This window comes from Apteryx rowi, unplaced genomic scaffold (assembly GCF_003343035.1).
Source record: "Apteryx rowi isolate R43461 unplaced genomic scaffold, aptRow1 scaffold_20, whole genome shotgun sequence".
In the NCBI taxonomy this organism is placed as follows: domain Eukaryota; kingdom Metazoa; phylum Chordata; class Aves; order Apterygiformes; family Apterygidae; genus Apteryx; species Apteryx rowi.
In genome coordinates, this window is record NW_020448308.1 from 1449737 (window position 1) to 1466487 (window position 16751).

At 47.4% G+C, this 16751-nt stretch overlaps 1 protein-coding gene across 1 annotated transcript in view; it reads right to left on the reverse strand.

The window, feature by feature from the left end:
* The window catches only part of COL26A1 (collagen type XXVI alpha 1 chain), a 184576-nt gene that overhangs the window by 18483 nt on the left and 149342 nt on the right, over window positions 1-16751 (reverse strand). The window contains exons 6-10 of the mRNA XM_026063592.1: window positions 14349-14502; window positions 11144-11188; window positions 9278-9394; window positions 7691-7843; window positions 1173-1265 (exon numbers count right to left, since the gene is read on the reverse strand). Of these exons, the coding sequence (XP_025919377.1) occupies window positions 1173-1265; window positions 7691-7843; window positions 9278-9394; window positions 11144-11188; window positions 14349-14502 (562 nt within the window). The remainder of the gene's footprint in view (window positions 1-1172; window positions 1266-7690; window positions 7844-9277; window positions 9395-11143; window positions 11189-14348; window positions 14503-16751) is intronic.

The window sequence follows — 16751 nt, forward strand, 5'->3', positions numbered from 1 at the left end:
AGTCCCACAGGTGGAAAGCAAAGTCCCCAAGCCAGCTAGGGTCTGTCTCTCTGATGTTGCCAGAGAGTTGACGATGAACATTCAGGAGACCGGGTTTGGACGTAGTCGAAGGAGAGGCTGACCGTGGCAAAGCACTCTTTTGATCTCTGCATGCTCACTCCAGTAGCAAGAAGTTCTTTTTAAGGCTGTACCATAGAGCAGGGTGGTTCTGGGAAAAGTTAAACATTGCCTGAGCAGGTCAACTTGTTTCATAGTCACTTAACAGCTTCATTCCCTTTGGAAGAAAATAATTATATCTGAACAGTAGCTGTTAAATTATACCTGCAAATGGGAGACAGGATATTTGCTTAGCTCGAATTTATTAATACTCCTCTCTGCTTTAGTTGTCGCAACCCTTGAGATGAAACAATGTGGACATTATGCACATAAAGTACAGCTAAATCAGCCACAATCATTAATGCGCCATGCAAATGTGTAAGTCAAAGAATAAATGAATTGAAGGATAAATGAAAGGCCCTATAATAAAAGGAAAAGCCTTTTCTGCAGCTGATGGGAGTTCACTGCTAAATGCGCTTCGTACAGGGAAGTGCTGATGTTTGCAGGAATATTATCATTTAAGCCACTCATCAGCACTGAAAAACAGAAGACTTGCCACAGAATTCTCGTCCCAGATTCTCATCTCAGTTACGCTGGTGCAAATCTGGAGTAGCTCAAAATAGCTCCAAAGCCTGCAAAGTTTGCATAAATGTCACTGAGAACAGCTGGCCAGATTCTGCTCAGTGCAGCGCTGCTTCAAGGGACAGGATTTGCACCAGCAGCAAGAACCACTCTGCCCTCACAGAGAAATCCACTGGACAGACCATTCTTAAAGACACTCTTTGGTTATTCTCAAGATGTGTCAATAGATATCCCTCTTCCCTGCCAAAGCGGCAAGGAATCTTTGAGGTAAAATCTGCCATTACCAACAGATACGAAAACTGGTTACTTCTCTACCCTTCCCCAGTCCAGGACCCACAACTCTTCTGCCCTTCCAGTGAGGGCCGCTGGCTTTCCCCTTCAGGCGGGATATCCCGCAGGAGTGAACCCTGCCAGACCATTCCCGCTCCCTGTCAGAAGCTTCTTTTGCATGTTGCCCCGTCATTACAGCTTTGCAGCTCAATTGAATTTATTACCTGGTGGCCCGACTGGGCCGGGGGCTCCCCGTGGTCCTGGCAAGCCAGCCATGATGGTGTCTATAACGGTAGAAGCCAGCTGTGGTTCTCCATCTGCATTAAAGAACAGAGTAATCAGTGTCCAACTGCACAGTCCCAGCAGGCAGGATTTCACTCCAAAATCCTCTGGCGCCTGTTGCTGGCCAAGGGCAGGCAGTGCTTTAGGATGCAAAATTTGGGCTGTTAGAGCGATTGCCCTGTGCTCTCCAAGGCTATGGGCTGTGTCCCCTAGACCTGCAGAGCTGTGGACACCCTCAGATGCACTTCTTGCTTAACCACGAAAGAGCTGTCCTTTCTGTCCAAAACTGATGTTCCTCCAGAGTCATATAAACCTACCTTTGAACTCCAAAGCAGATTAAGCATAGCTCTGCCTTGCACAGCAATAACTCACCTGAAATTTGCCATCTCTGAGACACATTTGGCTTCTGGCTACCTGACAAGTCACACAGGCACCTGGAGCTCCCCTGTATCCATCACCAATGAACTGCTGAGCAACTCTGGCAGCCTAGCACACACCCACAAGCCCAGCAAGCTCACACTGCCATCAGCAGTGGTGGAGATATCCTGAGATCCGAGGATACAGGAGAGCCCAGTGGAGAGGGTGTGTTCTGCTCCCTCCACATACCCAGGAAACTCTCTTCTGCCTTTCAGGATTATTTTAGGTCTTCGTATGGCCAGTTTGGGCAGGTCCAGTGTGCTCTGGGGAACAGATGGAGATGAGAGTGCAGCAGGGAGAGGAAAGTCATCAGCAGGAATTGGAGGAATTTTGTGCTGTTGCACATGTTCCTCAGTCCATTCCTGTCAGGGATAAAAATCATCAGCCTGTAGCTGTCCATATCTTTCCTCACCCTTGTAGCCATGGGCTTGCCACTTCAAATGGTAACTGAAGAGAAAAAACAGACCTATTTTTTAAAAAAGAAAACAACTCTGCTTATTCATTGCAATTCCAAAACCAAAATCAACAACCCTGTTCCCTAGAGACCTATATTGTAGCATACTAGCAGTCTGTGGGTGGTGGCAGCATCTTTCATTTGAGACTCCCAGGACACTATTTTACAGTTGCGGAAGCCAAGGTGCAAAAATTCCATGACTCACCAGGGCCCCCCAGTCACAAAGTAAGGAAGGGAACTGCCATGCCCTGGCGCTACTAAGATTCACAATCCACTCTCCTAACCAGTGCTATAGGACCAACAGCATAGTTCATCCACTGACCTGCATGAAGATGTTGGCTCCTGATCACTGGGATGGTAAACCCTCTTGACATGTCCACATTTTCCACAGCTGGAGGCCACGATGCAGGAAGAACATCTATCTTCTCCTGCCCATGATCTCAAATTTATTCTTTTTTTTTTCTTTTTTCACTCATCCCTTTAAGTCATTACACTAAAATTCAGTAGCATCCTTTGCAGGTGTAAAAGACTTCATATGGCTCATTGCTATATTGATGCAAATATCAAGTGACACCAGGAAGATCAGAAGGGTGTTAGCGTACTCTGCAGGGGCACGGTCCTGCCCAAAGGGTACTCTGTGAAATCTCCAGAAATGTTAGCAGATGCATTATGAAGCCTTTTCAACCTTAGGAGCATTGAGAAGACTTTCAAGCTAGTTGTTTGAAAGCAGCTCCTAGGGAAAACTGTGAAATCTCTTTAACTGCCAGGGATGACAATATATCTCTGCAACGCTTTCCTGGCGGCAGAACAGCGTGAGATCTAGCCCAGATCCCCCTGAGAACCAAATTCCATGCCTGAAGCCTGAATGCAAACAGGTATTTCTTTGACTATTGTTTCCAGCTCCATCCATCTTCCCTTCTTCACAGCCCTGAAACAAAACAACTGACACTATTTTCATGTTCAGAAGGAAAGGTACCCAAGTGAAGTGTGTAATCCAATTAATTTGAGTTTTATTTGACCATGTCAAAATCTATCAGGGCTGGCAAGTGAGATGAAATCAGGAAATGAGCATCGAACAGTAGTGAAGGCATTTTGTTTTTAAAGACCACATGGTCAACAAAATCAGATGAACATCCAGTGGGAGGGGGAGGGAGGATTGCAAACTATCAGAATTTAATTCCCGCTGGAGGTAAGCCGAGGATAAAGATTTGGGTTATAGAACATTCCAGCCAAACATTATTATGGTGAGAGAGTTACTCCCCACAAATCCACCCATCCTGACTTCAGGTCAGTTTGACTCAAAGTTATTTAGGAAAGGTGATTCCATTACTGTGACACAAAAAAGAGCTCTGCTCAACAGCCCTGGAGCTCAGTGGCTCCTGATTTGGTCTCTGCAGCACAGGAGTATATGTTTGTAGGAGATCTGGAGTTGCTCCTTCTGCAACTGCCTGGCCATGCAAAACTCATGGAGGTCAAGGTTTCTTTCCAGGTGGGCTCTGAATGCAACATACTAAGAATAGAGCCAGATAAAAACGTGTCAAAACAAAACCCTCACTTTTTAAAGGTCTTCTTCCATATTCCTATAAAGCAGCAAGTAGAACTCAAACCTCCAGTCTTTCCTGCTCCTTATAAACAGGGGGAGACTCTGGGGCTGGAGGTTGTTGTAGCGGTCACAAATAGCTCCAGCATCATTCAGTAGCAGACGCAGGAGGAATCTTCCCTTCTCCGCTGTCTCCTGCACTGAGTCAGGCTCTGCTGGGCTCAAGGGCTGGATTTTGGATCAGTGCTTCTGCTCATACCAAAGCAAAATGCAGACAACTGTTTGTCTCATTTGAAAAGACCTTGATACATGATTTGTTCCAGGAGCTTTCAAACTCCTAGCCAAGCCAAAAGGAATAGCGTGACCAGGCCAACCCAGGTAGCCACAAGTCCCTGGGCACTCTGAGAGAGGCACGAACATCCAGCAAAGTGCAAACCTGGAACAGCGCAGAACTATCCTGAGGGAGGCAGGGAGACTTGCCCAGCCAGAAGAGCAAGGCATCTCCGAGGCACAGGCGCTAACAGCTTTGAAGGCAGTCAGTATGGTTTTCTAAATGAAATGCCATTCCCTTCCCCTCTCCTTTCCCTTAGCTTCCTCTGCTCTGTTCTCTCTTCCTCGGGACCCTTCCTGGGAAGGCTCTGCACAGCAGCAGGCTCTGGTTTGCAGATCTCTGCGCTATGCTCTTTTTCACCAATGACATGCCGGGCACATAGGCACGTCTTCTTCTGTGCCTCAGTCTCCCCTTGCCCTCCCTGTAAAGTAGATTAATCGTTATTTTATACGTCATTTGCAAACTCAAATCTTTGAAATGTAAGAAAACAGAGCCCTCAATTGAGTGCAAGCTCCGTTCTTTTCTCCCTTTCGCCCTAAAATGTTTCTTAGTTTTAACAGGAGAAATAGGACCGAGCTGAAAGAGGACTTAAGACCACATACCTGAGCCACTTATTTTTAAGCAGTAGAGAAAGCGAGTGATCCTTGCAGCAGCAGCCACAGCAGCGACAGCAGCGGGATAGGGCAGTTTAGCTTCTGGCCTGTGTCTAATGTTTCTGACTAAGGGATAAATTCCCCCATTATAGGCTTGATTTGTTGAGACAGGATGGAAATGAAGTAATCCTGTCTTAATTTCTTTCTGCTACCTGATCTGGAGAGAGACAACTGGGACCAATTTCTTCACCGCAGCATAGTGAAACTGTGAGAAAATAGTTGTCTCCCCATTTTTGGCTTCTGTCTGCTGATAAACATTGCCAACAGGAACTTGTTGCGATTAATGAAGGCACATGCATTAACCATGTTCAGGCGGAACCAAATACTGTACTACTACTACTAATAATAATAATCTGATACAGCTTTCTTACATCTCCGTGGGTGCACATGCCCATTACCAGGAATATGCTTCCCTCTGCTGTCAGCAGCTGGAATCTTACGTTTATAGTTTTCAGATGTGTTCCATTAAAATAAATAAATAAATAAAAACCTATCTGGGATTTACAAGGCTAAGTTTTATTGGTTGTTGAGGATCAGCTTTCCACCAGCCTTTGGTAGGCAAAATCAGCTACCACAAAGACAAAATGGTAAGTTTTAGGAGAATATGGTCTTGATATTGCACTAATTCTATCATGACCACATAGATGACTTATATTGGCAGTGAGACTTGTATTAAGAAAAATTCTGAAAAAGAGAGAAATTGTCATAGTTTCAGCCCAGATCCTAGGATGTCAGTACACCAATAAAGCCGGGTTGCTCCACTTGTCTAATGCAGTGTTTGCTGTAGACACCTACATGCCACCTCTGTGGATTAACAGAGAGCCCTGCCTTGTAAGGACTGACTTGATCTGCAGAAACAGGATGAACGGGTCCTATCTATACCACCCCAGCAGACTGCCCTGATGCTTGCATCAGCTTCCAAGTCTCACGTTTCTCAGGTGAAGTGACCAGCTTAGAGGAGACAACGATGCCCGGCTCACCTACCCACCAAAACCTACGAGAGAAGGCAGGTGCGACTCCAAAAAGTATGAACCGGAGATGGAAAAGAAAAAGATTTCTCAGTTTTCAGATGTGAGGTTTAGGATAAAGATGTCGGTGGTTATCAGAGGTCACGGCAGGTGCACAAAGGCAAAGATCCTGTGCTGTCTGCTGTGTCCAAGTACCACTTAGTGTGTATCATTCAAAAGTAACACTCAGATTTGTTTAACCAGTCCTCTGCAATATAAAACACCAGGGAGTGTAGAGCTTTTTGCTTCTTAAATGACCCTGACTATAAATCCAGGAGAGAGCTTAAGTGCTCAAACAGTCATGGCCAGACTCTGTAACAGCAATATTTTAATTCCACACAGGATTAGGCCTTAATTTTGAAACCTCTAGACTATATCAGTTCTCTAGTTCTTCCAAGAATAGATAAATCAAGCCTCAGCAGCACACACCGCGGAGACAGCGTCCTGGCTACCCTCTCTGCATACCAAGAAATCCATCATAGACGTGGAGAAAAACGACAGGTCTGCCCAAGGGCTGTAACAGCCACCGTTTGCTCAGGGCCCCCACGTTTCTGTGCAAGCCTGTTGCTGCCCACTGGTGGCAGAGTTCACACAGATAAACCTCATTTATCCACATCCCATTCTGGGACAATACAAGAGTTTACCCTTCTTGTGCACCAGCTGGGAAGGCCATGCAGTGCCATTATGCGCTTCTTAATTTCTCCACTATCTTGCAAGAAAGAGCTTAACTGAAAGGTGGTTGGAGGGAGGGGGCAGTGGCAGTATCAAAATCATCCTTGAGGATCCTTTGGAATAAAATGCTAAATCAAGAGCGGTCCCATCCGATACAGGCACTATTTGGTGTGATTCTGTGAAGTGACTGTAATGGAAAACCTTCTGGTTATACGGCTCCTGAATGCAGCAGCTCAGTCTACATTTTGCTAAGAACTTGGGTATTGAACCACAATTAATTTAATCCTGCCCATACGCTCTAAATAATTGAATACAGAACAGAGCTGTTAAAATCCTCCCAAATTAAAAATACATCCGCTCACTTTCACAAAAAGCAGTCTGGAGAGGAGAGTGGGTGGAAGAAAAAGGAAGGCTCTAGAAAACTGTCAGACACAGGGAGATTTGCTAATCCTTGGTTGTAATTAATATAAGTCAGCTTTGAAGCTGGAGGTGAGCGGAGCAGCTGGGGAAAAGGCACAGCTGAAGTCTGGGGGAAGGGAGAGCGGAGACTAAGCGGAGCCGAGGCTCCCAAGCTTTACAAGCCAAGGGGGAGATACGGCTGAGCTGCGCTGTGTCGTTATTAGACACTAGCAACGGAAGACTGTGCCGGAAGAAATCCGATCAAGCCCAATTCTGAGAGCGCTCAGATAAGAGCACATGATGTGCCTTTCCTAGACAGCCTTTTCTTGCCCTGTACAACACAGATCAAATCAAGTAAATAGATTTTTTAATCACCATAGGCTCAAAAATATCCTGTCCCTCTAGCTATAAGGAAGGCACAAATCACTGCCTTCGTTTGGGCATTCAAGCCTGCAGGTCTGTGTTTTGCATGGATGCCAGAGAATGTTGCTATATCAAAAAACACAGGTGGGGACATGTGTCTGCGGGGGCAGGAAAGGAGCTGCATTTAACAGATGCCCGCGTTAGGTTATATAACTTCAGCGCTGCAAACCTGTGGTGCTCATTCATTTCTGGGAAACCCTGGCTGCTGTAACGCTGCACCAGCAGCCCCAGGAGGTCTCACAAGAGTGCAGTTTCATTGCACCAGGATCTAACCAGTCATACATGCCATATATCTCTACCCACATCTCATAGATGATACCGCTGGAGCCCTACCGCTTCGTTAGGGACCCTCTTCACAGCAGCTACCCTAGTCTGCATGAAGCAAGCCTACAGGAGGCCATGTCACCTCCTCAAAGCTATGTTGAGCCTAGAAAACCAGGCACAGGGAACATAAATCCCCCCTCAAACCCTATTCCCTGCTGATGCTTCTTCATCTGTACAAAAAATGTGTCTGCCCATTCTGCTGATGTACCAGAAAAAAGGCGAACAGAGGAGGAAACTTACTTTCTTTTTCAGCTGTAGGCTGGAGTGAGTAGAGAACCCCTTGTTGGAAGGTAAGAGGGAGGCTTGGGGTAGCCGGTGGCCCTGGAGGACCTGGGGGACCCGGGATCCCGGTTTCTCCTGGAAGTCCTCTTGGTCCTTGAGGTCCCAGCAGTCCTGTGCAGAAGCAGAAGAGGACCTGTTAGTATACTTGTGGATGTGCTAATGGATGCCACCATGCAAAAAGCCAGGGAGAAGCCCATCAACTCTTTGAAAGAAGAGTCTAAATAGGGATGCTTCCTCCAGGACAGAAGAGAAAAGCTACCTGAAAATTGAGCCAGCATTAATAGATGTGGTGGAGATGGAAAACATGCAGAGAGAAACCAGAGAGTGGAAAGGCAATTTGGTCTCAGAATTGTTTCTGTTAAGCAAAAGAAGCCTCTCAGCCGTTCCCAGTGTGGTCTCAGAATATCACAGCCACAATATGTTTGCCCTACTAGGAACAGAGGATTTCTGTCCTGAACTGGAATTGTGGGGATTGGGGACCAACTAAATATGGAAAATTGGGAAACTGTTCCTATTTCCCTTTAGCTTCTTCCTCTGCAAAGCAGATGGCTTCACTTGCCTCAAAGGTGTTGCAAAGCTTAATTCCTCAAAGAGTAAAATCTACCCCCTTCCCTGAGGCTGTAGAAGAAACCAAGGCTGCAAGGCTTGAAATCAAGTGCAGATCCTTCTCTTCCCTTCCACTTACACCTGTATGTCACCCTGCTGCTGGGAAAGCACAGAAAGAGCAGCAGAAAGCCAGTCCAGGCACAGATCAGTTCTGCTTCCTTTGGAGCTTGGAAGGCTCTCATTTCATCCTGAAAAACCAAAAGGCAGACACATCCCTGGCCAGACTTTAGCCATTGTCAGGATGCCAGAAAATGCCAAGAGGCGCTTAGGACTGCTCTCATATTGAAGGCATGCTCCAAGTTCCAAATTTTTCCTGAGCTCAGCCTTGCAAATGCATAGAGAGCACAGAGGCTGAGGTCTGGCAGCTATTGTGTAACATTGCTTCCATCAAAAGATTCAGGAATATTTTCGGGATGGAGAAAATCTCCCAGCTCCAGAACGGGTATGCTCTGAAAGAATGGTATCATAACCTTTTCACCTTACTATACAATAGCATCATCTGTTTGACATCCTGCCCTGCGACAGTTTGACACAAACGGCAACTCTTTTTTCCTCAGGTAGGGAAGAAGGGGAGTTAAAGCAGGCCTAGCAGTGAGAGGGTTAAACAGGGAATGCTCTTCTCTGAAGGCTGACAGATCAGAGACGGGTTTTTACAGCTCCGAAACAGGATGAGGAAACATGATCCTGCTCTGCTGCTTTCTGGGATAAGCTCTCCCCAGCTCCATGGGAAGTCCCAGGGAATAGTGCTGCTGACTGCCCAGCTCTGAGAGCCACTGGCTGATTTCAGCACCCAGGGGACTAGCAGGAATAGACTCAACAGGAACTGAAGATGTTCAGCTTCTTGTGTGCCCAGGCCTTTTATGATCTATTTGCACTGAGAATTTGCACAAAGTGAAAAGATCGCTATTCTGTTGACCAAGAGACTCCTCTGGGACTTACCTGGTGGTCCTGCCGGGCCCCTCTCACCGGGTTGACCCTTCTCGCCTTTTGGTCCTGGCGGTCCTGGGAGACCAGTTGGTCCAACTGGGCCTGGAGGCCCCACCTGTCCTGGCAGGCCTGCAAACATATATAATAAAAATCAGGGCTCAGGGATTTGCAGCTTCCACATTTGGATCCAGTTCCCACCCTACATGTGGGACAGTCAACCTGAGGCACAAAACCGAGTCCCCTAGGCATTCATCCAAACTCTCTGCACTTCTCAGAGCAAAGCAATAATTCCAAAATATTAGACCCCCCTGAAAGATTCCCCTTTCCCTCCTTCTTTTTGCTCATTCTGGAGATATATCCAAATTATTTTTTTCTTACAAAAATCCATCTCTAATCCATGGGAAGACTGAAAAAAGGATATTTCAAAGGTTTCATGCGCACGTGTGTGGGGGGTATGTGTGTGCATGTACCCTTGTTTAATTCTATCAGTACCTTTAATTCTATCATCAGTAAAGGTCTGGTTTAATTTGAGTATTGAACACTGAGTTAAGGTAGGGTTTTCATTTGGAGCAATTTGCTTACCCACAGGACACAAACTGCAGACTTTTCTATGAGCACTGGGGCTCCTTTAATGGATCTGGGCTGAGAGCTCACCCGACACATGCTGTGTTTGGCAAGCTCAGGCAGGTGAGCAGAAGCCCATCGAGGAGAACACCACCATTTGTTCAGAGCATCGCAAACAGCCTCTTCCCCCCTACCAAAAACCCCACAACACACCTGGAGCCTTCTTGCAGCAAATCCTTCCCAGCACACAGGAAAGAACAGCAGAAATACTGACTGTTTTGCAAGCACAACACACTGTGCTGCTGAGCATGGGTCAAAGCATCTCCTCACTTGTATAAATCAGCCTCAATCATCCAGTTCAACCTTTATAACTCAATCCTGCAAACTTCTGCAGACAAAGAGCAATCGTTTTTTGCTAGCATCCTCAATCACGCTGCTGCAGCGGAGCTTTAAAGAAGCTGGCACTTACTTCCCTGAAGGTGGAAAGCGCTAACAGAAAGACTAGAAGATGCAGTGCTGAGTAATGTGTCAGGCAAATGCTCATACTGGTGACAAATGGTGTTACCAGCATAAAAGAGACAAGTGCAAAAGGGAAAAGAGAGAGGGAAGGATTCAGGGAAAAAGGGGGAGGAAAATGAATAGGCCAAATCTTCAGCCGGCATAAATCAGCACTGCTGCAGTGACATTGCTTTCAGAGAGCTGAAGCCCATGGAAAGCACTTATCCTCCAAAAATGTGAAAGAAAAAGCTATGGGAAAAATTTAAAAAGGTAGTGGGTGAATATCCTACTGCTGGAGACCAAAACAGGCCTGCAGAGTCCTGGATTTCCTTCCTGGCCTTGTCATTAACCTGCAACATAATCTCTGTTCTTCTTTCCTTCCCCAAGATCTTCTCTATTTAGAGCCTGTATTCGTACGGAGCTTAGCAAGGCGATGCCCTGAACATCAGCGGCAGCTCTCGGTGCCCCTGGCAGGCAACACCAGGCGGGTAAGAGCGGTGATTCTCCTGCCGCGCAGCGCATGCCCCCCTCGCTCTCACTACTTGCCCTTTGGCAGTGCCGTCCACCCTGTTGTGCCGGGGGAAGCGAAGGTCTCAAAGATGATAAAGCTGGTGTTCAGCCTCGCTAACCAGAGCAGCCCACGAACAAATAAAAGCCCAAGAAGAAACCCAGCCGCCCTGTAGCTGTGAGGCTCTGGATCGCTGAGGACTCCTGACCACAGGAGCCTTCTGGTTTTTGGGCAAGACCATGCACAGGACTGGGCATAGCGACATTTTGTGCTTTAAAAGAGGAAAATAGTAGATTACATTCACTTACCCTGTGGTATTAGCTGTTCCTCTGCACCTCTGCGTCCTTTAGGCTCTAATTAACAGGGTTGGGGTAAAAAAAAAAAAAAAAAAAGAAAGAAAAAGAAAGAAAAAGAGAGAGAGTTATGAAAAATTAGGTCTCTTGCTGCCAACTGGCTCAGGCAGAGCATATATATTTTCTTAATGCTCAGTAAAATGTATCCTGTTGATTAACAAGCTGATCAGAAAGGCCAGCAGTGCAGCTGTCTCAACAGCTCTGATTGCTTTTAAACGATTGTCTATTCTCAGCCCTGTCAGTCACTGAAGAAATAGCTACCCTAATAAACAGTAGCAAGTTTTCCTGGACCTCAGCCTGGAAAGGCGTCAGCCAGCTCCGAGCTATCTGGTCATTCGGAAACCCGCCTGCCATTCAAAGCATCGGGTCCCCATCGACCCTCTTGGTGTCAGGCACCAACATCCTGCCCTTAGTCCATCGGTTTTGGAAACTCGTGGTGTGGAAGCTGGGATTTGGATTTGCTTTGGCTGAAAAAGTAAAAGCAGGACAAAGTAGGCAATATTTCACGAAAACCTCTGGGTAAGGGAACGGGAGGGACATAAGCATAGCTTTCCACAGCCCCAAATCACACAAAACACTCAGTTTTGACTTTGCCCTAATCTGAGGTCACATTTGTTGAAAGATCTCCTGAGGTCTGCCATCCCTTTACGTGAACCTGGGCCAGCTTTGTGCCACAAATTAAAGCGCAGTGTTGAAATCACGCAAAAGGGGCAGTCCCCTGCCATCCTAGACCAACGGCCTGAAATTCCCTACATTTCAGCAAAATCCACAGTGCGTTTTTTGGCTTGCTTTGAACTGTAAATACAAACTGACATGAGGAGGGAAGGAAGCCCAATGGGGACCCAAACGCAGGAAATATCCCCACAGCTCCTGAGCAAAGCAAGAGCTGGATTCTGCCGAGCGTGGGGTGGCAGCAGCGGGGGGAGATCACGTGTCAATAAACAACTTAACTGATGACTTCCGATCGCTGAAAGATGCTGTCCTGACCTAAGATGGCCCAGTGCAGGCCTGATGCCCAGTTATTATGCTGCAGTTGCTATTCTGCACTAGGTTAAATAAACCCCGGTTGGAACAATAAAGGGTAGCAATGAGTGAGGACTACACCTGGCACGTGTTTTTTGGAGGTGACCTCTAGCTACCTCCTGGATTCACTGCTGGGTGGAGGGTGCTGATACAGGATCTGCATCAGCCTGATGCAGCCTCTACAGGAAAACAATTCTGCTTCGCAGCACTGCCTGGGAGAAGGGCAATTCCCCGCTCCTTGCCGAGCGCGGAGAGACTATCGTGTGGAGGGAGCCTCAGGGAGGAGAAGACTTTTAAGTGGGAGGGGCAGAGCCGTCAGTACTTTTGCTGGATTGACTTTAGTACAATGAAGTGCAGGTGCAGAGACACTGCAACAGCAAAAAATAAATGACATGGAGAAGGCGGAACGAGCATATAATGGACACCGGGGGAAACGGCTTAAATTCAGTTCCTGGCAGCCGTCACTGTGGTTCTGAAAATACTTTGCAGAACATATTGTTAGCGAACCTCCCTCCATGTTGTGGTATCCTGTCAAATTATAAACATGGATGACATCTGGTCTATGCTGGTTGCTCCAAGTCTGCTGCAGTCATGAAGGGCTGCCATAATAAACTGCTCTGACCAAAAAAAAAAAAAAAAAAAGGCAAAGCAGGCCCTATAGAGGATAAAAACTTCCCTGGGAGCAGGCAAAGCGACTGACAGACAGGGCTTTGGAAGCAGAGAGCAGGAATCTTGAAACGAGAACACTAAGGTCAAGGAAATTCAATGCGTGGTAATCTGTCTAGCCAAGTAGGCTCAGAGGGAGATTTCTCAGAAGTGTATTTTTTTTTCATGCCACAAGAGGGATCATAAAACAGCCCATTGTGTTTATGGTAAATTTAAAAAATATAATGCATAGTGCAACTGATGTTGCCGTTCATGGGAAAAATGCTCCTCCTTATAAACCCAAGAGTTACCCCTACCACAACCTTCTGCTTTCCCCCTCTGCTCCCTGCCAGGGAAACGCTATATTTGACGCTCAGGAGGTGAGTATTAATTGCCCCTCTGCAATCGCCCTGGCTTGCTGGAGTTTCTTCAGGAATGTCTCAATCTGTCTGTGCCTGAAAATCCACAGCCTTCGGACATGCACACTGAAAGACACAGGCAGGCATATTGGTCCTACCGAGGGTAATGGAAATTCTGCTTTCCTGAGACCACAACTGAGCTCTTGGTGCACTCTTGTGCCAACAGAAATAGAGGTTAGTGACAGACCGTTAAGGCTGGCAAAACGGAGCTTAAAACGTTACGTTCAAAGCTGAGCCGCTCGCTTCCTGAGACATGGCTGCTTTGTGCTGGTTGGACCAGAGGAAGGGGTAGAGACCTGAAGAGAAAAGCAGAAGGTTGCTCTCCTCCCCGAGGGGTAATCCTCACTACTGCAAGAGCCGCAGGAAGAGGCCATGAGGAAACTGTGTTCAGCTCCCCGCGGCTAAACCGATGGTTTGAGGTGGGATCGGTGAGGATTAAATTCCCTCTTTGTCCATGAATCTGCATGTGTGTTGGCGCGTGATCACCGTCGGGTTCACAGCTCGGCACAGAGGGAGGGACGTGAGGCGACATTAAAATCTGAGATTGAATAGTCCCTGGTTTGGAGGAATCCTGGCCGTAAAGCTAAATAGCGCTGGTTCTGCCCCTAAAACAGAGGCTGGAAGTTCTCAAAATGCCTCTCCGCAGGGCGGTTTTCATGCTGAGCGCACTCCCGCCTCACTGTGAACATTTGCAGCCGGGCCAAAGCTATGGTGCCTATGAGGGCACAACACGAGCCGCAGGCGGGGAGCCGTTGATGCCTGCAACGCCGCCTGCTCTGCGCTCGGCACAGAGGAGCACGAGGCCCGAGTGCTGCGGCTTGTATCCGCAGCTCCCTCCTGCCTCAAACGCATGGGAGCAACTGTCCGTACGCCCGCAAAAAAGAGAAATCACCCATCTGAAAATCTTAACCCTCTTCTTCCTTATAGAATAGAGGGAAAGAGCTGCCAGTGATTCCTGCAGACCCTTCTCCCATGCAGGTTCAGTACTACGTTGGATCAACACGGCCTCTTTTTTAGCTACCCTACAGGAATCGTGCATGGAGGCTGGGTGAAGAGTAGGAGGTTGTGCTTACCCACGGATCCCACTGTTTTCCTCAAGACCGTCCCAGGTTTTAGCAGAGGAAAGGCATCCGGCAGCAAATCGTCATACCACGTGGCTGTGGTTCCAGCGATTGGCAGGTTGTTTTCTAAAGGCGGGCTTCGCTCGGCAGCTTCGAGCAGAAGAATCTAGATAGGAAAAAGAGGAAGGAAAACAGAGTCAGCAGGATGGCTCCATGCATGAGCTCACTTCTGAGAGGTGCAGAGGTCTTGAGACTCCTCTCCTTGCCAGCAGGAGCTGTGGATAACTGCACATCACAGACTGCAGCATTTCAGTGTTAAAGCTCCTTTAGCTTTCTGGCAACCGGCAGTAATTAGTTTAAGAAGCTGCTGTAATAAATTCCAAGAGGTTCCCACACGAAGCTGCACACCCTCCTTAGAGGGTGCTTCGCTGCTTGCAGAGATATTCGGCATCGCATGGGATTGTCTCCTTGGTGAGAAGACCAGAGCGGGTTTTAGGGGACAGAGCCTGTCTCTTCTAGGTTACCTGTTCAAACCCAGAGTCATCAGGTCAGAAATTACTGAAAGCTGATACAAGCCGAAGGGCAGTAGGATGCCTTGGGTAACAAACGGAGGTGCTTCAGGACAAGCTCTGGCTGAAAGTCAAAGTCCAAATGCTGGCCAAATTAAAGAAGCTGGAGAACACGAAGCTTTTAAAGAGCTGAAGTGTTTTAATTTGGGAGTGAATAAAAAAGAGCTAGGCAATTTCCTCAAAGCACTCTCCTTAGCAGTAATAGGATATTACTAAGAGTCACAACCGTTTCTGTATCTTGTAAACACTACCTTCAAATAAATCCACATCCCAGTGTGTGTCCCTGAGCTATTTGGGCCATTTACAACCTAAGCTCCTTGGCAAAGTGATCCTGTTCTCCCTCTGTGGTTTAGACTCCTGTTCATCAAGCTGTGCTTCCCTGGCCACTGGTGGCCTACACGAGACTGGGAGTCGGTCTGCAAAAAGCCTAAATGCTCACGAGAAGTGCAGGAACCTAGAAGCCACGTGGACTCTGCCCACTGACAAATACAGTTGAAGATAAGCCCAGGGGAACACTCATTGCACTTTACTATCAATATGTTAAATTACATTTTTCATAAAATTATGGTTCTATAAAAATAACTTTTCTTCCCCAACCTACATGCTTCCTCCTGCTGCCTTCCCAGCCACCAAGCAAGGTGAGATAACAGGATAGCCTGCGTGTCTTTTTAAAAAGCCTAACTACCCCCTCAATTACAAACCGATCAGGAACGCTGACCTGGAGCGCCAGGCGCAGGAGCTCTGCTGCAAACTGAATGTTACCCCAGTTGCTCAACAGGAGCTAAACAGAGTCGAGGGGCAGCTCGGGTGTCCACAGCCCCCACGTTAGCCGTGCAAAACATCCTCACCGTAACAGCGATTCGCTATAGCACTGTCTTGTCCTGTTTGGAAACCACCTAACCAAATACTGATTTAGGGATAAGGGAAATAAGAGAGACTATGACTCAAACTTTCCATTAAATCCCAACAATCTTTAGCTTTTACATGCCATGTTTGCCTTCGCATAATGAAGTCACACTGCAATTATAAATGAGAGCGATTTGGCTCTGCTTGTTTGTTTTTAGCTTGCAATTATCACAGGGTTTATCACTTATTTATTACAAGGCACGGTGAGAGCCAGTATTACAGCAGAGGCAGAAATGATGAACTTCTGCAGAACGCACCAGCCTGACAGGAGGGAATCAGACACTAATTAAACTGGGAGCTAGCTGAGTGCAGAGGAACCGAACCTCAGCTGCTGCAGACAAGCAAAATGCTTCCTTCGCTGCAAGGATCTTTATTCATGCATCCAGGGTCTTGCTCTCTGAGCAGTAAGAAAGCAAAAAACAACCAGGCCACAAGGATCCCTGCTTCTATCCAACAGGCTTCGCTGATGCTAGGCACGGAGTGAATTTGTTCACTCTGGCTCCTGCACTCCTCCTCTTCTATCCAGCAGTGCAATTGTCAGACTTTGAAGGAAATATGGTAGCAATTCAACAAACGCGGAAGCACGTACCCTACCATGAGCATGCTTAATTCCCATTGACGTGGGACTCGAGCGTGCATGGAAGGCTTTTTCTGAATCAGTTTATCCTGCTGTATTATCCTCTTGCTTCCCCAGCAAAAGGCCTGTCTATCATTGCCAAAGTCTACTCAGCAAGAGGAAAACCACTCCTCGAGGTGGTCAAACACAGGGGCAGGAGCCAGGCCAGGGTTTGGATGCTCCCGCTGGGGCAATGGGACCAGCAAGAGCGGTCCCAGCCGGTGCCCTGCCATGGCCCAGCGGTGCTGCGGGACCCGGTGCCGTTAAATCCCCGGCAGCGGCGGTCGGGGAGCAGGCGGCTGCAGGGGTCGGGGGCCCTCCCGC